This window comes from Camponotus floridanus, unplaced genomic scaffold (assembly GCF_003227725.1).
Source record: "Camponotus floridanus strain SB8 unplaced genomic scaffold, Cflo_v7.5 scaffold16, whole genome shotgun sequence".
Classification (NCBI taxonomy): Eukaryota; Metazoa; Arthropoda; class Insecta; order Hymenoptera; family Formicidae; genus Camponotus; species Camponotus floridanus.
The window spans coordinates 3,547,792-3,570,938 of record NW_020229281.1 but is presented as its reverse complement, the minus strand read 5'-3'; the positions used below and the strand labels follow the sequence as shown (position 1 = coordinate 3,570,938).

General features: G+C 27.9%; 4 protein-coding genes and 1 long non-coding RNA gene across 6 annotated transcripts; all 5 read left to right on the top strand.

Annotated features, from left to right (window-relative positions):
* Positions 1 to 107: 107 nt before the first annotated feature.
* On the top strand, positions 108 to 3,018 carry LOC105248172 (odorant receptor 4-like). 2 transcript variants are annotated; one of them, XM_025407069.1, is made up of 7 exons: positions 108 to 161; positions 250 to 494; positions 949 to 1,294; positions 1,604 to 1,828; positions 2,082 to 2,195; positions 2,363 to 2,518; positions 2,661 to 3,018. In XM_025407069.1, exons 2-7 carry the CDS (start codon positions 331 to 333, stop codon positions 2,709 to 2,711), a joined length of 1,056 nt encoding a protein of 351 aa, XP_025262854.1. In that variant the 5' UTR covers positions 108 to 161; positions 250 to 330; the 3' UTR covers positions 2,712 to 3,018. The 2 variants fall into 2 exon arrangements, with proteins under 2 accessions (XP_025262854.1, XP_025262853.1); XM_025407068.1 differs by lacking the exon at positions 108 to 161 and having other exon boundaries at positions 178 to 494.
* A 103-nt stretch (positions 3,019 to 3,121) lies between these two features.
* Positions 3,122 to 9,461, top strand: LOC105248171. Its single transcript, XM_025406980.1, has 12 exons — positions 3,122 to 3,694; positions 4,088 to 4,433; positions 5,032 to 5,244; positions 5,453 to 5,566; positions 5,707 to 5,862; positions 6,066 to 6,113; positions 7,069 to 7,358; positions 7,767 to 8,112; positions 8,407 to 8,640; positions 8,852 to 8,965; positions 9,061 to 9,216; positions 9,411 to 9,461. Exons 1-12 carry the CDS (start codon positions 3,438 to 3,440, stop codon positions 9,459 to 9,461), a joined length of 2,325 nt encoding a protein of 774 aa, XP_025262765.1. The 5' UTR covers positions 3,122 to 3,437.
* A 3,874-nt stretch (positions 9,462 to 13,335) lies between these two features.
* Positions 13,336 to 16,034, top strand: LOC109609766 (odorant receptor 4-like). Its single transcript, XM_025407058.1, has 6 exons — positions 13,336 to 13,663; positions 14,236 to 14,584; positions 14,850 to 15,086; positions 15,332 to 15,445; positions 15,681 to 15,836; positions 15,940 to 16,034. The coding sequence occupies exons 1-6, from the start codon at positions 13,407 to 13,409 to the stop codon at positions 15,988 to 15,990; spliced, it is 1,164 nt and encodes a 387-aa protein (XP_025262843.1). The 5' UTR covers positions 13,336 to 13,406; the 3' UTR covers positions 15,991 to 16,034.
* A 754-nt stretch (positions 16,035 to 16,788) lies between these two features.
* LOC105248223 (odorant receptor 4) lies at positions 16,789 to 19,502 on the top strand. The gene is made up of 6 exons (XM_020026527.2): positions 16,789 to 17,184; positions 17,594 to 17,939; positions 18,243 to 18,467; positions 18,721 to 18,834; positions 18,968 to 19,123; positions 19,264 to 19,502. The coding sequence occupies exons 1-6, from the start codon at positions 16,904 to 16,906 to the stop codon at positions 19,312 to 19,314; spliced, it is 1,173 nt and encodes a 390-aa protein (XP_019882086.1). The 5' UTR covers positions 16,789 to 16,903; the 3' UTR covers positions 19,315 to 19,502.
* Positions 19,503 to 20,433: 931 nt separating this feature from the next.
* On the top strand, positions 20,434 to 21,915 carry LOC112637391. The gene is made up of 3 exons (XR_003122533.1): positions 20,434 to 20,727; positions 20,992 to 21,455; positions 21,769 to 21,915. It is a non-coding gene; the product is annotated as an uncharacterized LOC112637391 (long non-coding RNA).
* The last annotated feature ends 1,232 nt before the right edge of the window (positions 21,916 to 23,147 follow it).

Here is a 23,147-nt window from a genome sequence, read left to right as displayed (position 1 = left end):
ATGATGAAAATAATTAATGAGAAACTTGGATTGGTCAGTTGTGCCAGGCTATACGATCTACTTAATAATATTTCAGAATTTTTCAGTCTTACGATGGTGTTCTATAATATATCTCGAAGAACGTAGTTGATCAGAGCATATTTCTTTTCATTTTTCCAAGTGTATATTTCTTTTTCTTCTTCTTTATTGCATATTCTAATAGATCGTAAAATTACAGTAAAAACGAACAAGATTATTATGATTCGACAGAATATCCTCAATCGCAAAGTGAAATTTATATTTACTTTGTGCGGCATCTGGCCAGGGATATCGTGCGTTTTGTTCTATAGAATGTTTTGGATCATTACAATGACAATTGCTATATCATATTTAGTCTCTTACTTATTAGCGCATATATATACCGCTGAACTTATAGACTTGATCGACTGTCTGTGTACTATACTAGCGCATCTCAAAGTAATCTCTAAGTGTTTTATATTTTGGTCAAACCAAAAGTAAGTAACATGATATAATATATAATATATAAAAAATCTCTGCGAATATATTGTACATTATATTCCATTGATAATATTCCAACTTGAAAAATATTGCAATCACAAAACCGTAATTTTTCAAGATATTTATCTATACAAAATGATCTGCTTTCTGAAATCGTACTTTGAAATTATATTTAAATTAATATGTGAAATAAAATTCTATTTTATATTTATAATCTCAATTTCAAACGGAATATTTAGATAAGATAAAAAACAGTGTTTAGCTAAAAAATGTGCACTTATAATACATTTCATGAATATCATTATTATCAATAATCAATTATCAGCATTATTTATGATTAAAAACATATCAACAATTAATCCATAATACATTAATACATGGCAAAATTACAAATTTTGAACTCTCAAAAATCTAAATTAATTTATGATCGACAAATACAATCACTTTCAGAACATTGATCGAAATTCTGGCGATGATGGCGGAAGATTGGAACGATTGCACTGATAACGATATTACCATGCGCGAGACATCGAAGAAAGCGAAATTATCGGATCGTCTTGTAAATGCAATCTTTATTTTACACACAACGACGGTTTCTGCATATTGCATCGGCCTTTTTCTGAGTGATATGGATATCACCGATCAGATGATAGAATTACCTTTCATAGGCAAATTAAAAGTTCCTTTTCACATAAACACTCAATGCGTGTACAGATTAACGATAGTTGCAAAATCTTTGCACGTAATTTTGTGTGGCTGGGTGGCCGGTATGACAAACGTTCTACTATTGACTTTCGTAAGTTGTTACGATAATATGCGAATCGATACACTCGTGATGTTGCGCATGATTTGAATGATAATCGTAAAATTAATCTATGTTGCGATCAATCATTGTATGTGTTTTGCAATATCAATGTGATAGATACAAAAAAAATTTAAACCAGATATTTACATTATTAATTATAATTATATTAATATTTACATAATTTTTTATTATTTCGATGTACTTCAATAATGTCATTTCTCATACTTTTCTGTATCGTTTTTTTTTCTTAATAGTAAATATCTAAGACAATATCCTATATAATCCTCAACTCAATTTCAGACCTTACATGCAGCTGGTCAAATCGATATTCTGTGTTATTGGATTACGCAATTGACATTCTGCGAAAATAAATTAACCGTCATTACAATGAAAAAAATTATTCAAAAACATAAAAAAATCGTCACTTTTTCAGAAAATATCGAGTGTCTTTATACATATATCGCATTAGTGCAATTTGTGTCAAACACAGTAATGATTTGTTCGCTTGGCTTTCTTATTGTAACAGTGAGTAATATTATTGAATAAAGAATTACTGTAATTGTACTCGATTAATTGTAAGATTTAAAATATAATTCATTTTCTTTTAAATTTTCTCCAGTATGTTTTAAAAAACTTAAATATTATTCAATTTATTTAAATATTAAATTTAAATATTATATTCTCGCACATTTCATTAATATTTATTGCATAACGTGCAATATACTGTATAATTAGTATACAATAACTCTTTGCACGTCATTTTTGCACAATATTATAGGCAATCGGTAGTCCCAATGCGATGGAGCAAATAATGAAATCTCTTTTATTTTACACCATAACAAATTTGGAAGCGTTTATATTTTGCTTTGCTGGAGAATATATGAATAATAAGGTTAGTTATTATAATATATCAATATATTAATTTATTATAATATATCAATATATTAATATTGATAATAAAATATTGATAATTTATAAAATAATTTTGCCATATAAAATGGAAAAAAATATAAATTATATTAATAAAAGAAAATTTTTTAAATTATTATTTTATCATAGAGCAGAGAAATTGGTGCTGCGGCATATAATTCTACATGGTACGATTTGAACTCTAAAGACAGCCGTGTTTTGCTATTTGTTATGTTGAGATCGCAAAAGCAACTGACGCTTACAGCTGGAAAGATGATGGATCTTTCCTTGGAATCCTTTAAAAATGTAACGTTTATGCGTAGACAATTTTGCCTCGTTTTTTTTATGATATTTTATGATTTTGCCTCGATAAAAAAATAATACTTCAAATATAATATCATAATTATAAATATAATGATTTTTAAAACAGAAAGCAAAATTGTTTCAGATTATGAGTGCTTCAGGATCATATTTATCAATGTTGTTGGCGATGCAATAAATGTCGATTCGTGCAATAATATATTGACTTTTCCATAAATCGTTGGTTAAAATTTACATGTAAAATTATATTTATATCGCATAAGATCCACGATATTACACGATACTTTGAATTATTAAAGGTAAACTGCGTAGGGTACATAAGAAATTGACAGATACTTCATTTTCTTCTCTTATCAAAATGACGTTCCACGAAAAGTTAAGAAAGCCAGATAATAATTTATGCGCTTATTAAATGATGCGTTTTTTTGTTTCTCTTTATTTCTCCTTTTCTTTTCCCCTACTTTTAAAATTTTTCAAAGATAGTTGGACGCGGATATACATCGTCATTTATATTGCGTCCAATAGATCATTATATATTCGAGAAAATTACTCGCGAGTGCGTATTAAAAGAAGCACAAAATGACCCCATCTGTGTTCCCTCTCTTTTTAAGTTGCAAGAAATACGGACTTCTTCGTATGATCTGTATACAGTAGAATACAAATATTTAATGAACACGTCCCATTGGTCGATTGTTCAAGAGTACCGTTTGCCTCGTGATGCTTTTAAAAGCTTCCAGTCTTCACGCAAATTTTCCGTAATATACATCGAGATCTGCAATTGAAAAATAGAATTTTCTCAAGAGCATACGCCTCTTACTTGGACACGAGCGTATTTGATCTATCGCGCACATTTTGATGCCCCGGCTTATATATAGGCTATAAACAAGTAGAAAGATAAAAGATTATGACTAGCGGACGTACAATTAATCGCACGATAGAACTTTTGCTTACCGCATTTGGTGTCTGGCCAGGTATATCATGCGTTTTATTGTACAGAGTGTTTTGGATGATTACGCTAGTGATCAATCAATTCTTCCACTATCGGTATTTTATAACACATTTTCATGTCAACAATCTTTTCAACTTGATGGACTGTTTGAGTAGCTTTTTGGCACACGTAAAGTTGACCTTTAAAATCATTATCTTCTCGTTAAAACAAAGGTGAGTTACGATTTAGAAACTGTAAGTAAACAAAGATATAACTATTATATTATAAATACATTTTTAAATAAGATATTCATAGATAATTCCTAAGATAATGGCATTTATTTTATTTAAATAATTATGCAAAATAATCATATAAGATGGATGCCAAAATTAATAAAACAGATATTTTATTTTTTTACGATTATAATTGTTTATCTCCACACACACACATCCAATTATTTTTCATATTTTTAATTCCGACAAAGAGAAGAAACACGATCCTTACAATATATCTCGAAAATTAAAATTAAAAAAAATAGCATTGTCGAAAATTAAAATTAAAAAAAATGATATTATCGTAAAAAAATATGTCTATACAATTATTTCAAAATATTCGATCCTTCGCAGAGAATTCATTGGAATTTTGACAACTATGTCGGAAGACTGGAGCTGTTGCGGTGACAATGGTATTGTGTTGCACGAAACGAAACGTAAAGCAAAACTATCGAGCCGTATTTGTAATGGGTTAATTATTCTTCATACAATTGCCGCGTTCGCATACGTTATTGGTATCCTCCTGGCCGATGCCGACATCACCGATCGAACGACCGAGCTGCCCCTTATAATGAAAATGGAATATCCCTTCGTTATAGACACGTTACGCAAGTACAGACTGGTGTTAACTACGCAATTCATGTTCGTGCTGGCGTGCAGTTTGGGGGCTGGTTTATTCAACGCCCTGTTTCTAACTCTGGTAACCTGCATCTACATCTAAGCAAGTATCATGTGTAAGATGTAATTATAAAATAAATATGCTGTTCGCATTATATAACTATCTTTATTAGGTATTATTATTAGTATTTATAAATATTTTATTATTAGATATTCAATAATAAATATAAAAAATAAATATAAAATTAGATATTAAATAATAAATAAAAAAAAATTCAGTGTCTACTCTTAAATTGAGGAATTTTAATAGAAATATTAATAATTAAAGCAGTGATACACACAAGATTTCACCGCAGATCAGCGAGCACTTTACTGATTTTCAGTGAAAATACTCATATTTTACCTTATGTTTGATTACTGACAGTAAGATTTCACTGCAAAATCAGCCACTACCATTAATTGATTTTTTTCTTGAAATTTCACTATTTGTGTACTACATTTACATAAGTAAAGCCATTCAGTGATACAATATTAATATACCATTTAAGAGAATATTCCATGAGATTTGATTCACTTTCGTACATTTTATCAAATTTATTTCTCATTACGACATTTTTATATTTCTTGTTCTCTTCTAGGTAAACAATAATTATCATAAATGACAGAATCTTTATTTCTAGACTCTACATATAGGTGGTCAAATAAATATCTTGCTTCGTTGGTTGACGGAAGTTAGATCAATAGAGATCGGAAGAATGACGAAAATCATTCAAAAACATCAAAAAATTATCAGCTTCTCGGAAAAGATTGAGAATCTTTATTCGTACATTACTTTACTACAATTTACATCTAATACGGTGATGATTTGCTCGTTAGCGTTTCTCATCGTAACCGTAAGTGAAATTGTCAAAATTCTAAGAATATAAATACACATTTTATTTTAAAATCAATTAATTAATTTAATAATTTTATTTATATTTTCTGTTGCGCGAATTAATTTATTATAAATTATATGTAATAATACGTAGAATTATAAGTAATTGAAAAATTACTTATAATTTTGAAAGTACATTATGTATTCAGCTTATTTCGATATTGTAGGCAATCGGTAGTCCTGATGCTACCGAGCAGATAATGAGATCTCTTTTATTTTACGCTGTAACAAATCTTGAAGCGTTTATATTCTGTTTTGCCGGAGAATATTTGAGCAATAAGGTTAGCAACCAAAAAGATAATTGTTACAATAACAATTATATAAGATATAATACTGCGGTGTTTGCGATATTAGAAATAATATTATACAGAAGGAAATATATTATATATAAAGAAATATCTTTTCGTTATTTTTACTTTAGAGCACTGCGATCGGAAACGCGGCTTACAATTCTGGTTGGTACGATATGAAGACCGCAGACAGTCGCATTTTATTGCTTATAATTTTGAGATCACAGAGAAAATTGAAGTTTACGGCTGGCAAAATGACAGATCTTTCTTTAGAATGCTTTACTAATGTAAGAAATATAAGAAGATATTTTTTTTAGATCAAGCGTCTTCTTCACATTACATGTTCTTATATATATATATATATATATATATATATATATATACATATATATATATATATATTTATATAATATATATTTATATATTTATATAATATTATTATAATAATATATTTTGTATTCTTTTCTTATAAAAAGCAATATTGTTATAGATCATGAAAGCTTCGGGATCCTATTTGTCAGTACTACTGGCGATGAAATGAATACTACAGTCATAAATTCACTCACAGACTCAAGTCATTTCCTGCGCGACAATCGTGAACTAACTCAATCATCTAACATGTAGACATAACTTCATCACTTTAGAAAAACATATCGAGAATAATATATATAATAGTATGTATAATATATTTTCAAGTACTTTTAGATGAATAAATAAAATAATATAAAATAATAATATGTGATATTTTTCCATAAAAAAATATCACAATTATTTTTTTCTTCTTAAATTAAAGAGAAAAGTCATCGATATTTTTTCTTTGCAAAGAAAATTATATGCTTGAGGTTTCTGTTGAAAAGACACATCATTTCTCAATCTTAAAAAAAAAATATCTTCTGCACATATAAACGTTCGACATCATATTATTTCACATGTATTTTCACTCGTTAATTTCTCATAAATATTGTCATAGCATGCAGATAAGTTTCGAAAGTTGTTGTACGCAAGAAAACTTCCGTAATATCACGCATTTCGATCACTTCTGACTGCTTCTGACTCTCAAACTTTGAAAAAATATAAGTGACCAGACGTACATTTTCGCATTTACCTTCGCATATATCATGTTGCATATTTAAAATAGGCGTTTTGTAATTGCGTTAGCGATATCCAAGGGAAAGAGAAATATGCTCCCTCTTTTTCTTGTGTCGGAAAGGTCGCGATAAATGCATATTCGTGAATTCTACGACGTAGTACGATAAAAGATATTTAATGGCTTCTGTTAAATATTTAATAAATTACTACTATTGGTCGATCGCTCTAAGGGAGCGCTCATTTAATGATCCCTCGAGAATCTCCCACAGTCTCTTCGCAGTTGTTCTAAAATATATATCGAGTTGGGAAATATAGCTTTTGTAGCTTTTTTAACCTTCTTGAAAGCGCGTTTATTTTATTGCGTGTTAATGTAAATATCCTTCCTTGTGTAAGAAATACTGTGATTCTTCCCTGTGAAACAAGCAAGGAAAAGACTTATGACGCATAAAAGTACAATTAATCGCACGTTAAAATTAATGCTCACTTTGTGTGGCATATGGCCGGGTACGTCGTGCGTTATAATCTGCAGAGCATATTGGATCATCGCATTAGCGACAGATAATATCTGCCATTACCGGTATCTTCTAATGCATTTGCACTCGAGCGATCTCTTCGACTTGATGGATTGTTTCAGTAGCTTCCTGACACAAGTGAAGTTTATGACTAAATTGATCATATTTTGGCTGAATGAACGGTAAGTCGTATAGCGTGCAAAGTAATGTTACACACACACATACACACAAGTAATAATCTAAATATATGTCATCTTCAAGAATTTAATTTAATTCATTATTTTGTTCATAGAATATACATATATTTCTTTTCATACTTGCACAATCAATTATATATACATATGTGTGTGAGCGAATAAGTAAAATATATTTTTTTATTCTAAATTTTATTAAACGGAAAGATATAAGAAAAATCGAGATTTGTTTATAGAAAATAATACGGACATTAACGTATATCGCTATAATTGTTTTGCAATTCGTTTAAATTGATTCTTCGGACACGCGAATCTCTACGATGCGAGATATATTATCTGTTTGTTATGATTTGCTTTATAACTGGTAATAATCGATGATTCTATTATCATTTGTAGAAAATTCGCCGAGATTCTGACGATAATGAAGGAAGATTGGAACGATTGCTGCAGCAGCGACATTAATATGCGCGAAACAATGTGCAAGGCTAAATTAGCAGGTCGTATCACTAATGCGATGTTTACACTTCATACGTTAACGATCGTTGGGTATAGCATCGGCATTTTCTTAGCCGACGTTGATGTCACCGATCATCAGTCCGAACTACCTTTGCTCTTAAAGGTGACGCTTCCTATCGACATAAAGACGAAGCGCAGGTATAAAATACTGTTATCTGCACAATTTATCCATCTCATCCTGTCCGGCTGTGGAACTGGTTTATTAAATGCTCTGCTTTTAACTTTGGTAAGCTGTAATACGCATGTGTCATAAATAATGCATATATAGGGTGTTCTAAAAAGGTATGTCAAAAATTTAAGGAGATATTCCTCACATCCTAAATTTTTCCTTGTGTAAATAATACAGCTAACAATATTTTCAACATAACTCTTGAAATAAGCATTTCCGCATCTATGTCCATATAACATTTTTCATCCTTCAGGTGTGAGGAATATCTCCTTAAATTTTTGGCATACCTTTTTAGAACACCCGGTATATCTTTCCTAAAACTTTAATAGCCATAAGGATTATTATTTTTAGATTCTGCACATAGGCGGCCAAATGGACATTCTGCGCTGCTGGTTGAATGAGATTGTAATTAAAAAAAACAAAGAAAGAGGCGAATCTATCGTCACGATGAATAAAATCATTCGAAAGCATCAGAAAATCATTAACTTCGCAGAATACATCGAGAATATGTACACATATATTGCGTTGTTGCAATTCACATTAAACACTGTGCTAATTTGTTCATTAGGGTTCCTCATCGTAACCGTAAGTAATAAAAAGGGATATTTAATTTATTGTTCATGAGAGAGAGACTGGATATACTCATAATTTTATTAAAGCGCTACGGTTTTTGGCTCTTATATCTTCATTATCTAAAAACAATTTCTCTGGATTTTCAAGTTTACATTAGAACGATAAAGACATTTATGATTTTGCAAAAAATAATGATTTAATAATTGCTGCTTTGATATCGCAGGCGATTGGTAGTCCCGATGCGACAGAACAGATAGTCAGAACTCTTTTATTTTATACTGTGACAAATCTCGAAGCGTTTATATTTTGCTTTGCAGGAGAATATCTGAAAAACAAGGTTTGATATACGGGATAATGTAACGATAATACATTATTACAAGTTTGTTAAATTAAAAAAATAACATTTTAACTGATTGTTAATCAATTTTATAGAGTAAAGCTATTGGAAATGCAGCGTATTATTCTGCATGGTATGAAATGAAACCTGAAAATAGTCGTAATTTGATATTCGTCATATTAAGGGCGCAGAAGCAATTGACGCTTACGGTTGGAAAAATAATGGATCTCTCTTTAGAATCATTTACAGATGTAAGATTTATGATTAGAAAAATAATTCTGGACAATAATACATAGCAAGATACTTTCCACATGAGATTTACTTATTGCCTATATAATTTTTTCATGTCCATCTTATGTATGTAAATTTTTTAGCAATATTTAAAACGCTCTTCTTTAATAAGATTATAATTTTAAAAAATATTAATTTCTATATTTTATTATAGATCATGAAAGCTTCAGGATCATATTTGTCAGTATTGCTAGCCATGCAATAAACATCGTGCGTTAAAAGATTTTTAAACAATAGTTATGAGAGATGTATCGTACGTATAACATATTTTTCATGTTTATATGTTCTAAAAAGACGGTAGTAATTTTTAAAAATATAAAATAATAAGTCGTTATTTTTTGTTCATATCACGATACCTTAATTAAATCCAATATTTACCACAAAAATCGTAAAGTGTTACATCAAATTTTACAACATTTTATATTATAATCGCGAATATAATCAAAAATAAGTTCACAAGAAAATTTTATATTAAGTGTTGATTTTTCCAGAGCGATTATATTGATATAATACATATACGTATTTGTGCGCTTCCCATGTTGTAACCGAAATTGCTAGAGAAAAAAATCAAATAGTTCGAAATATATATATATATATATATATATATATATATATATATATATATACAGTAATATTTATATATTAAGATAAGTCAATGATGCAAATTTTTTGCATAATGACAGAATACAATATTCATAATATTTTAATGCAATATATCAAAATATAAAATTTAAGTTTAAAACAAAAATTTTGAAATCGTTGTTACATACAAATCCATGTATTCTTTTTATATATTTTATATATTCTTATATCATTCTTCTTATATAATTTTATATAGTCTTATATAATTCTTATATATAATATAAACAAATATTAATATTCAATATTTCTACGATGTATTTTTAATTATTCAATCACAAGCAAAGTAACGGAAATTATGCTGGTATTATATTTAATTATTTTTGGTTTTTTTGGCTTTGTCGATTACAAAGTTTCTGCAAAATCGTAAGCGATCATCGGACATATATTTCTTCACATAAATCATATTTAAACAATTATATTTAGACAATGTAATTGTTTAAATATATTTGTTTAAATATAATTTATACAAATTCGTATTATTGACGTCAAAAAAATAAACGGATCTTATATTTATATTCTTTCTTCTTATCATAAAGCTGCAAGAAACTATGATATATTTGTGATACGTGCATGCAATACGATAAGAATATTTAATGGAAAACTTCGATTCTCTTTAATCGATTATCAAAAACAATTTAAAGACTTGTAGTCTTTCAGTCTTCGCTCAGATGTATATATAACTGTCATCGAGACATATATATAGTCCAAGTATATTACTTTTATTTTCTCCCGAAGGTTTTTCTTCTGTTATTTCCTCACTTTTATATCTTCATTTGCGCCTGCAAACAAAAGAAAAGAAGGTAAATAAGAAATTATGGTTTGTAAAAGTACACTTAACTGCACGTTAAAATTTATGCTCACTCTATGTGGTATTTGATTAGACGCGTCATTTTTTTTATTCTACAGCATATTATGAATCATTATAATGATTCTGTTTCATAAATACCAATTTCTTGAATTATTTTGCTGTACTTTGAATTGTCTAATTCTTATATATTCCAAAATAATTATAATTTTTTTCTTATTTTGATTTAACCAAAAATAAATAATTTATGCATATGCAATACACATACACATATGCTGAGAATATTTTGTAAAAATATTTTGATTCACAAACATTTATGTTTGAGAAAAAGAACATTAATATAAAATATTATAATTTAAAGATCAATTTTTTCAAAAGACTAAACGATTTATTTTAAAATGATGTCATCTCAGATAAGAAACTATCGCAAAATTTCTTTGTTCATATTCAATTATAATATTTTTCAATATAATAATCAATATAATAATATATCAATATACAATAATAATCTAATAATAATAATAAATACAATAATAATAATTTATTAATAAGAAGCCTCTACATCCCTGAAAAACTTTATAAATTAATTTGCAATACTCAGAAATAACAAATTTTTAGAGGAGTAAATTTCCATGATGTAAAAATTAAAATTTGTTACAATTGGCAGCGTATGAATGACAAATCATTTACAGAAAATTATTATCAATGATAATAGAAAATTAAAATAATTGCGCGAACGGTAATATTAGCATGTAAAAACCGCGAAATAATTCTTTACACAATTCACCAATGTTGCATACTGCATCATTTTGATCAATGCACCGACAAAATTACCTTTTCTGAGCAAGAGAGATAGAAATTACCTGCAACATGAACGCATAATATATAAATTTGTGTTAATTGTACAGTTGATTCTTTGGAACTGAGTGACTGATAAAACTCTTTGCTTTGATAAGTTGAAAATAAAATCGAACCAAAGTACATCTCGAAAGTACATCTAATTATGATAATATTGGATTTGATGGATAAAGCGGTTGCATTATACGCAATTCTGAAACCTCAATACAATCGATACAATAGATGTAGAAATTGATTTTACTATCTCACAAAATACACATTTATTTCACCGCTTGAATATCAGTTATTCCATATTTGAATTCCACAACTCCATTCTATTAGCACAATGGGATCTTTATTTTCAGACCTTATATACGGTTAGCCAAATGGATATTATGCGTTTCTGATTGATGCATAGCTACAACTGATAGAGCTTGTATCCCGTAATAATGAAAATCAATCGCCATTACAACGAATAAAATAATTCATTATTAGAGATATCAGAAAATCATTATTTTTTTCGATAAATAATCAAAAATGTTTATACAAACATCGCGTTATTGCAATTTCAAATACAATAATAATGTGTCTAATGTTTCTTTATCACAATAGTAAAAATTAAATTAAATTATAATAATTATACAAATTATACATTATAAAATTAGACAAATAAGTTAATATTATTATAATAATATTATAAATATTATAGAGAGTTTACTCTTCATAACATTTCTATTGTAATTAATTATTTTTTATAATTCTTATAACTTTATTTTGTATTTTTTACACAATATACATAATCAGATAATGCAATAGTAACAGTAGATTATTATTATTGTACATAATAAAACTTACGAAGCATATATATTTTACTTTGTTGAGAAATATCTGAATAAGATTAGCATTGAGATACAATATTCGATATATTAAAAATTTATAAAAATAATTCTATATTTTTCGAATTGAAAAAATATTTTATATAAAATATAATCAATATATAAAAATTCCTCCATTATTTTTCTCTTCATAGAACAAAGAAATAGTCTCGTGGCGTATAATTCTATATATTACAATTTGAAATCTTAAAACAATTGTATTTGATTATTTTATTTACTTATAAATTGTCCACATTAAATGCAGAATTCGTAATATCGATTGAATATTAAAATTATGTGTCATATTATATCTTTTCTTAACAATTAACGTTAATTTACCCGGATTACAACAAATCGTTTCATGCATTTTTATATTCAAATCCATGCACTTGTAATTTCTTTATATTTTTCGCTAAAGCACAAATATTATTATAACATAAGTTTATTTTTAATTATTAGAATAACGTATCCAGTATCGTATCCATTTGTGTATTCATTCCCTGCGGCACTTTATTTTTTACTTCGATACTTCACTGAAGAGTCGTGAACACGACTGCGCATTGGACGCTCATCGCCGTTTCTACCACCGCAATCATTGCATATTTAACGTAGACAATTCGCGGTTGTATTTCAAGCGATCGAGAAAAGAAAAAAATGACTATCTATCTTCCCTTTTAATGCATCAAACCACAATGCGAGAAACCACAATGTATTTGCGATATATGTGCACGCAATATGATAAAAATAATTAATGAGAAATTTTCATTGCATGTATGTGTGTGATCAATTGCTAATGGCTAAACTTACTCGAAGATCTCGCAAAATTTTCAATTCTCCTCGCGCAGATATTCTGCGACACACGTAAAACTGTCATCGGAAACGTACACTTGAGTAAAAAGTACTTTTCTTTTATATCTCTGAGAATTTTTATTTCATTATTATACATCGATGGACTCACTTATATGTAGAGAGCAGATAGAAGTAAAAAAAGATGGCTCCGAAGAATACGTTTAATCGCACATTGAAGTTTATGCTTATTTTTTGTGGTGTTTGGCCAGGCGTATCGTGCATAGTGCTCTACAGAACATGTTGGATCATTACAGTGACATTTATTCTATTCTGTCACTATCGTTATTTTCTCACGCATGTGTATTCTGCCGAACTTTTGGACTTGATGGACTGCATGTCTAGTTTCTTTGCATATTCTAAAGTGATTATTAAATTTGCTGTGTTTTGGTTCAATCAGCAGTAAGTAACGAGATATAATGAAACAATATTCTGCAAAAAAAAACAAATAACCGATTAATACATTTATATCGATAACATCAGCAACCAGAAATTTTCTAACTAAAAAGCTATAATTTTTTTAGAAAATTTAATTCTGGAATAATTTTTTCTTTTTTTAGTAAGACTATAAAACTTCAAAATTATACTCTTTTATTTCATGATTATAAGAAACGTATCGTTTCTTATAATTATGAAATAAAAGAGTATAATAACGTATCGTTTTTTATAATCATACTTATGTAATTTGATTGATTTTAGATAAATCTTTCCTGTAAAACAATTTTGTTCGAAAAAATATAGTTGTATAATATTTTTTATCAAAATATCAATAAAATATATAATCAATATAGTTATATAATATTCTTTGAGCTTTGCGTTCCACCAATAAGATTAATTATGTTCGACGAGTAAAAATATTATTTAAAAAATTAACTTATAATATCCAGAAATGACAAATCTTAAACAAATTTCCAAAACGCAAAAATTATAATTGCCTTGACGATATATGATCGACGAGTATATTTCACCCACAGAAAATTCGTCGAAATCTTAGAGATGATAAGGGAAGATTGGAATGATTGCATTGACGGTGACGTCATCAGTATGCGCGAGACAACACGCAAAGCAAAAATATCGGATCGTATCACAAATGCGATCGTTACACTTCATACGATGACAATTGTAGCGTATTGCATAGGTATCATCCTGGCCGATGCCGATGTCACCGATCACACGACAGAACTACCCTTGCTCAACAAATTAGAAATACCCTTCGATATAAACACGCAATGCATGTACAGATTCGTATTAATCATAGAATTCTTACTTATGCTTTTTTACGGTTGGGCGGCTGGTATAACAAACTCTATATTATTGACTTTAGTAAGTTAAATATACAAAATCGACCTATAGTTGAAGCTATATATATTATACGTATAAATTAATATAATAATGTATTCACACAGTGCGATAAATCAATTTCATTGAATATGTTCTAAAACCATGACAGATACAAAAATTTAAATGAAAAATCTAATTTGCGAGATTTGTTATTTATTTTGATAGTATTATTTTGCACACATTTTTTTATTTTGTTATACGAATATCAACCATTTGGGAATTTTGATCAACGAGATTTTATTTTCAGATTCTACATACGGCCGGTCAAATCGACATTATACGTTGCTGGCTGATGCAACTTGTACCCCGTAAAGAGGAATACAAACATGTATCATATCATATTATTACGAGTAAAATTATTCAAAAACATCAAAAAATCATTAGTTTCTCAAAAAATATCGAAAGCCTTTATACATACATCGCGTTGCTACAGTTTATCTCAAATACGATAATGATTTGCTCAATAGCTTTCGTTATCGTAACAGTGAGTATAAGATAATTGTATATAAAATTATTATTCTTTCTATTATTAATTCTTTAAATAATTATGTATATAATATATGATATTATTAAATATGAATTAATTGCTTTCTATATATTTAATTAATAATAATTTTATATTTTTATCCATACATTCTGTTCATATACTTTTTATTACATGTCTTATGTATAAGGTGTGAAAAATTTCACACAATTTGTTTTAATTATTTTTTCGCATGATATTCACAGGCTATCGGTAGTCCTAATGCATTAGAACAGATATTAAAATCCCTCTTATTTTATATCATAACGAATCTCGAAGCATTTATATTCTGCTTCGCTGGAGAGTATCTAAGCAGCAAGGTTAATTACAAGCTATTTATGACAATGATGAAGAATCGATATAAATGATTGTGTTTTGAACTATACAAAAAATTATATTATTAAAAAATTATTAGAAATATTATAATGAATAATATTGATAATAATAATAATGAATAATAAAATATTAAAAATATTATAATATTAATACAATATTATTTAATTATTTATAAATTTCTAAGAATTTTTTCATTAATATTTTCTTTATTTTTATTAGAGCAAGGAAATCGGCATTGCGGCGTACAATTCTGCTTGGTACGATTTGAAATCTAAAGACAGTCGTGTTTTGTTATTTATTATGTTAAGATCGCAGAAGCAGTTGACGCTTACAGTAGGAAAAATGATGGATCTCTCTTTAGAATCTTTCACAAGCGTAAGAATTATGCATACATCTTTCATTCTAAAAGTTTATACATTTATTATAATAACAATTATAAATGCATTGATTTCTAATACAAGAGACAAAATTGTTTCAGATCATGAATGCCTCAGGATCATACTTATCGGTTCTGTTGACGATGCAATAATCATCAGATTGTTTGTTGTTGATTTTTAAGCAATAGTTAAAATATATTGCGATTTATTAGTATTATTAATTAAAATAAAAACATATCGTGTAATACAAGATATTTTTTCAAATACAGATGTAAAGTTGTTACAAAATCTGTTATCTTTTAATTGAATCAGCAATATATTGTTAAGTAACGTCATAAATAATTTTCAAAATATTCAAAGCATGTTTGATTACATTTACAATTAATTTTCAAAGTTATTGAAGAAATATTATATATTTTTTATTATCTAATTAATCTATGAATTAATCATTATATTTGCGAAAATCGGCAAACTAATTACATTAAAATTAATTAACATATTTTATTCTTTTTTCCATAATTATCGTTAATTTATGTGGATATTTAAGAAATTAGTTTACACACTTTCATATATAAATTCCTATATTTATACATATATGTATCATAGTGCCGTAACAGCTGTTTACACCTTCTTCTCTTTGAATACAGTTCTGTTCATCCCCTATATTAAAAAAAGTTTTCTGAACGATCGCGGACACGCCTAAACGTCAGATGTACATGACCCCACGAATCATTGCATATTTAAAGTAGACGATTCACAATTGTATTTCCAGTGGTTAAAAGAAAGAAAAAAATGATTATCTATCTTCCATTTTCATGCAAAAACCACGATGTATTTGCGATGTGCACACAATATGATGAAAATAATTAATGAGAAACTTCGATTGGTCAGTTGTGTCAGGCTACACGATCTACTTAATAATATTTCAGAATTTTTCAGTCTTACGAAGGTGTTCTATAATATATCTCAAAGAACGTAGTTGATCAGAACATATTTCTTTTTATTTTTCCAAGTGCCTATTTCTTCTTCTTCTTCTTTATCTTGTATATTCTAATAGATCGTAATATGAGTAAAAACGAACAAGATATTATGATTCCACAGAATATCCTTAATCGCAAAGTGAAATTTATATTCACTTTGTGCGGCATCTGGCCAGGCATATCATGCGTTCTATTCTATAGAATGTTTTGGATCATTACAATGACAATTGCTATATCTTATTTACTCTCTTACTTACTAGCGCATTTATATACCGCTGAACTTATGGACTTGATTGACTGTCTATGTCTCATGCTGGCGCATATCAAAGTGATCTCTAAGTGTTTTATATTTTGGTTGAACCAAAAGTAAGTAGTATGATGTAATGCATATACAATATATAAAAAAATCTCTGCGAATATATTGCACATTATATTCCACTGATAATATCCCAACGAAAAATATTGCAATCACAAAACCGTAATTTTTCAAGATATTTACCTATACAATATGATTTGCTTTCTGAAATCGTACTTTGAAATTAAATTAAATTAATATGTGAAATAAAATTCTATTTTATATTTAAAAAACAGTTTAACTAAAAAATGTGTACTTATAATACATTTCATGAATACATTATTATCAATAATCAATTATCAGCATTATTTACAATTAAAAAGACATCCACGATTAATCTATAACACATTGAAAAATAACAAATTTCTAACTCTCAAAAATCTAAATTAATTTATGATTGACGAATACAAACATTTTTAGGTCATTGATCGAAATTCTGACGTTAATGGCGGAAGATTGGGACGATTGCACTGATAACGATATTAGCATGCGTGAAACATCGAAAAAAGCGAAATTATCGGATCGTCTCGTAAATGCAATCTTTATTTTACACACAACGACGGTTTCTGCATATTGCATCGGCCTTTTTCTGAGTGATATGGATATCACCGATCAGATGATAGAATTACCTTTTATAGGCAAATTAAAAGTTCCTTTTCACATAAATACGCAACGGGTATACAAATTAACGATAGTCGCACAATCTTTGCATATGATTCTATGCGGTTGGGTGGCCGGTATAACAAACGTTCTGCTATTGACTTTGGTAAGTTACGATAATGCGCGAATCGATATACTCGCGAGGTGTTACGCGTGATTCGAATGATAATCGTGAGATTAATCGACGCTGCGATTAATCATTGTATTTGTTTTGCAATCTCAACGTGAGATACAAAAAAATTGAAAACAGATATTTACATTATCAATTTTTTTATTATTTCGATTTTTTTATTATTTCGTACTTCAATAATGTCATTTCTCAAACTTTTCTGCATCGTTTTTTTTTTAATAGCAAACACTTGCAAACATGTGAAGACAATGTCCTATATAATCCCCACCTCAATTTCAGACCTTACATACAGCTAGTCAAATCGATATTTTGCGTTACTGGATAACGCAGTTGACATCCTGCGAAAGCAAATTAATCGTCATCACAATAAAAAAAATTATTCAAAAGCATCAAAAAATCGTCACTTTTTCAGAAAATATCGAGTGTCTTTATACATATATCGCATTAGTACAATTTGTGTCAAATACAGTAATGATTTGTTCGCTTGGCTTTCTTATTGTAACAGTGAGTAATATTATTGAATATAGAATTACTGTAATTGTACTCGATTAATTGAGAGATTTAAAATATAATTGATTTTCTTTTAAATTTTGTCCATTGTGTTTAAAAAAAATTAAATATTATTCAATTCATTTAAATATTAAATTTAAATATTATATTCTCGCAAATTTTATTAATATTTATTGTATAACGTGCAATATATTGTATAGTTCGTATTCAATAACTCTTTGCATGTCATTTTTGTACAATATTATAGGCAATTGGCAATCCCAATGCGATGGAGCAAATAATGAAATCTCTTTTATTTTACACTATAACAAATTTGGAAGCATTTATATTTTGCTTTGCTGGAGAATATATGAGTAATAAGGTTAGTTATTATAATATTGATAATAAAGTATTGATAATTTATAAAATAATTTTGCCTTATTATATAAAATGGATTAAAAAAATATAAATTATATTAATAAAACAAAATTTTTTAAATTATTATCTTATCATAGAGCAAGGAAATTGGTGTTGCAGCATATAATTCTACATGGTACGATTTGAAATCTAAAGACAGCCGTGTTTTGCTATTTGTTATGTTGAGATCGCAAAAGCAACTGACGCTTACAGCTGGAAAGATGATGGATCTTTCCTTGGAATCTTTTAAAAATGTAACGTTTATGCGTAGACAATTTTGCCTCGTTTTTTTATGATATTTTACGATTTTACCTCGATAAAAAATAATATTTCTAATATAATATCATAATTATAGATATATTGATTTTTAATACAGAAAGCAAAATTATTTCAGATCATGAGTGCTTCAGGATCATATTTATCAATGTTGTTGGCGATGCAATAAATGTCAATTCGTGCAATAATATAATGACTATTCCGTAAATTATTAGTTAAAATTTACATCATAATATATGCATATTTTTGCAAATACATATACATACACACACAAGTGAGGTCAATCTAAAACATTTTCTCCGGAATTGTATAATAATGTAGATTTCCGATGAATAGTATAAAGAGTAGTATAAAGAATATTCTTATAAGAGTCATAGATTTTTTGAATTAATAATATAATTTTACTAACTATACTCTTCTTTTACTATACTAAATATACTTTTCTCTTGTAATTAAATTTTACCGTTTTTCTTCAAAATTTTTTCGCTCTTCTTTTCAGTTTATAAAATTCTCGGAAGATTGCACAGAGCAAATTAATCTATAATATCATTATATTACGATTTTTTTTTTTCTATAAAAAAATACATTTGCATAGCTAACAGTAAAATAGAAACCGATTAAACACTTCATTGTGGATGCATACTTATTAATATTATTTTAATACAGACATTTTCGCATGCATATGTAGAAAAGAAACATAACATTATTAAGTTAATAACATCTATATTATATTATATGTATGTATTTTTTTTAATACAAAAAATTATCAGTTTCATATATACATACATATATATATATATATATATATATATATATATATATATTTACATCATTGTTCTTTTATTGAGGGAAGATTTTTACGGAAAAATCTAGTCGCAAAGAAAACTCAGAGATATTTTTTCATGTAGGGAAGAATATACATTTCCCTCTGCACGAATCACGTTATTAATATTTAATATGCGCGCTTCACATGTATTATGAGATACATTATGAGCACTTGGAGTGGGGGAGGGCAAAGAATATTTCTTATTCTTTCTTTTTCTTTGAATTATAAGAGAACACGACAGTTGTATCAGAGATCTACACGCATGATAATAATATTTCATGAGCAGCTTTCATTGGTCGATTGATCGAGGATGTAACTGTTTGACAACCTTCGGAACCGCTCAGTTTTCACGCAGATATCTAATGATATACATGTGCTGTCATCGAGTGAAAGTACATTCGCAACAACAGTAGCTTTCTTCTATTCGTTTGAAAGTGCTCTGATTCTGTTACACGTTGCTTAATACGCCTAGAATACAAGCGAATACAGAGATAAATGTAAGATGACTCGTAAAAATATAATTAGTAGCATAATGGTGTTCATGTTATCTTTGTGCGGTATTTGGCCAGGCAAATCAATAATTTTAATCAGCAGAGTTTTGGATTGTTACACTAACATTTATCGAATTTTGTCATTACTTTTATTTTTCAATGCATTTAAATTCCCAGAATCTTTTCAATTTAATGGATTGCTTGAGCAGTTTTTAACACATGTCAATGTAGTCACTAAACTTGTTGCATTCTGAATAAATCAGTGGTAAGTAAAGCAAATAGATGTTTGTGGATAATTCATAAAGATTATTAATTAAAAATAATAATCACATATTTGTCGACATATTTAATTATATTATAAAGTAATTATATAAATACAAAACAGATCAAAATCACAATCAAGAAAGTTAGATAAATTATCTTTCTTTGCAATTCTTTTACCGATTGTTGACCATTCTTTGCTATTTCGTTTTGGGGAAAAAAAATAATAGAAAACTGCAAAAATATACATGATAAAATTTTGTTCAAGAGTAAACGGCGCCAACGCTATTCTCTATCAGTCAGAAATGTCGATATGTTTCTAAGATACGGTTTATATTTGGCTCCGGCAGCATGATCGAGCAATCAAATCATCCACAGAAAATTCGTAGAAACTTTGACGTTAATCACGGACAACTGGGATGATTGCGCTTACAGTGACATTGACGTGCGTGTGATAATGCATAAGGGAAAATTATCGAATCGTATCACAATGCAATATAAATACTCATTCTTTATACGATGACTATCATCACGTATTGTTTTGGAGTCATCATGGCCGATGCCAATGTTCTGTCCACAGATGTCTACAGATCAAACGATCGCCTTTCGTCAACAAATTGAAACTTTCAGTATTAACAGCGCATGTATAAGCTTGTATTAACAGCGGAATTCGTGCACTTGGTTCTCTGTAATTGGACAGCCGGTATTATAAATGCCATACTTTTGACTTTGGTAAGTTGCAACTTATCAAAACCTATGTGCATAATGATAAAAAATAGCATGTAATAATAATAATAAATAAATAATTAAACTTTTTTTAAAGTGCAATGTAGAATAAAATATATCCAAATTATAATCTAACAAGAAACAATTTGGACAAACTGATAATATATCTATCTTGTCAAGTTCATATACAATATAACTGCGCGATTACTATATATATATATATATATATATATATATATATATATATATATATAACAATAATGTAAATAATATGCATTCATTATCATTATTAAAAATCTATTCAATTAAATTATTTCAGACAATTGGCATTCCTGATGCTGCGAAACAGATTACAAATGTAGTAAATGTTTATACAGTAAATGTTTATACAAATCTAGAAGCAGGTATATTTTGCTACGCTAGAGAATATCGAGACAATAAGATTTCTATGAAATAATTGTTATAATAATAAAATGAGCATTGAATATTATATTAGACAATTTTATGTATTTTGTATAAAAAGAAAATATAACACAAAAAAAAAAATATTAGAAATATATCTATTATTTTCATTTTTGCGCGATATAATCATTGAATTTGCAATATAATTGTTCATGGTACAATTTGAGACCTTCGTGTATTTGAGATATTCATGTATTGAAATTTACAATATTAAGATCGCAGAAACAATTAATACTCATAGCTGGCAAGATGATAGATCTCTTCTTTGCATCCTTTGCAAGCGTAAAATTGCATAGATCAATAATCATTGTCGATGGCTTTATAGTTCGCGTTTGTTTATATATGCAAAACGAAATCTATAGATCTATTATCTATATATCTATATATCTATTATTATTAATATATATTTGCTGTATTTGATTTATTAATGCTACTTTCTATATGCATGCTCTTTGTGTTCATATTTTTATCTATAAAAATTTTAATATATAATTACTGTTTAATAATTATTGTAGATAATGTTTCGGAATCATACTTGTCAATGTTATTGGCAATGCAATGAACATCGAATTCACCTAAAAGTTCTTAGTCGTGAAACACATATACAGGATAATATGTGTAAATATGTGTTCACTAGTTATGCGAACACATATGTATAACACGTCCTTATTTTTCTTCTTTAAGAAAAAAGATATACTTCACAAAATAACGTATAAAATCATAGCGAATTAAACTATAATACAAAACATACCATCTCAAATTCTACAATTTCTTACCGACAAAAAATCGTGAATTTTTTCTCAAGTCGAATTAGCGATAAGAGAACGTTACATATACATATAAGAAGATATATACATAGGTAAAATATATTGTATGACTTGCTTTTCTATTCTTTTTCTTCGTTCTCTATTTCAAAATATTTTCAAAGCTCAGCGAACGCGACTTACAATCGAACATACGTATCCATCATATCTCTATGCATGAATCTTTACATATACACACATGGATACATTCTTTCCCTTCGTTTTACGTAACATTATTGTTCTTTTATCGATGCGCAATTTTTACGAAAGGAGCTAGTCATGATGGAAAAGAATTAGAGATACTTTCTCGTGTGAGAAATAATATACAATTTCCCTTTGTACAATTCATTACATATTTAACATATGTGCTTCACGTGCATATTACAGAATATATTGTAAGCACTCTAAGTGGACACAAAATATCTCTTATCTA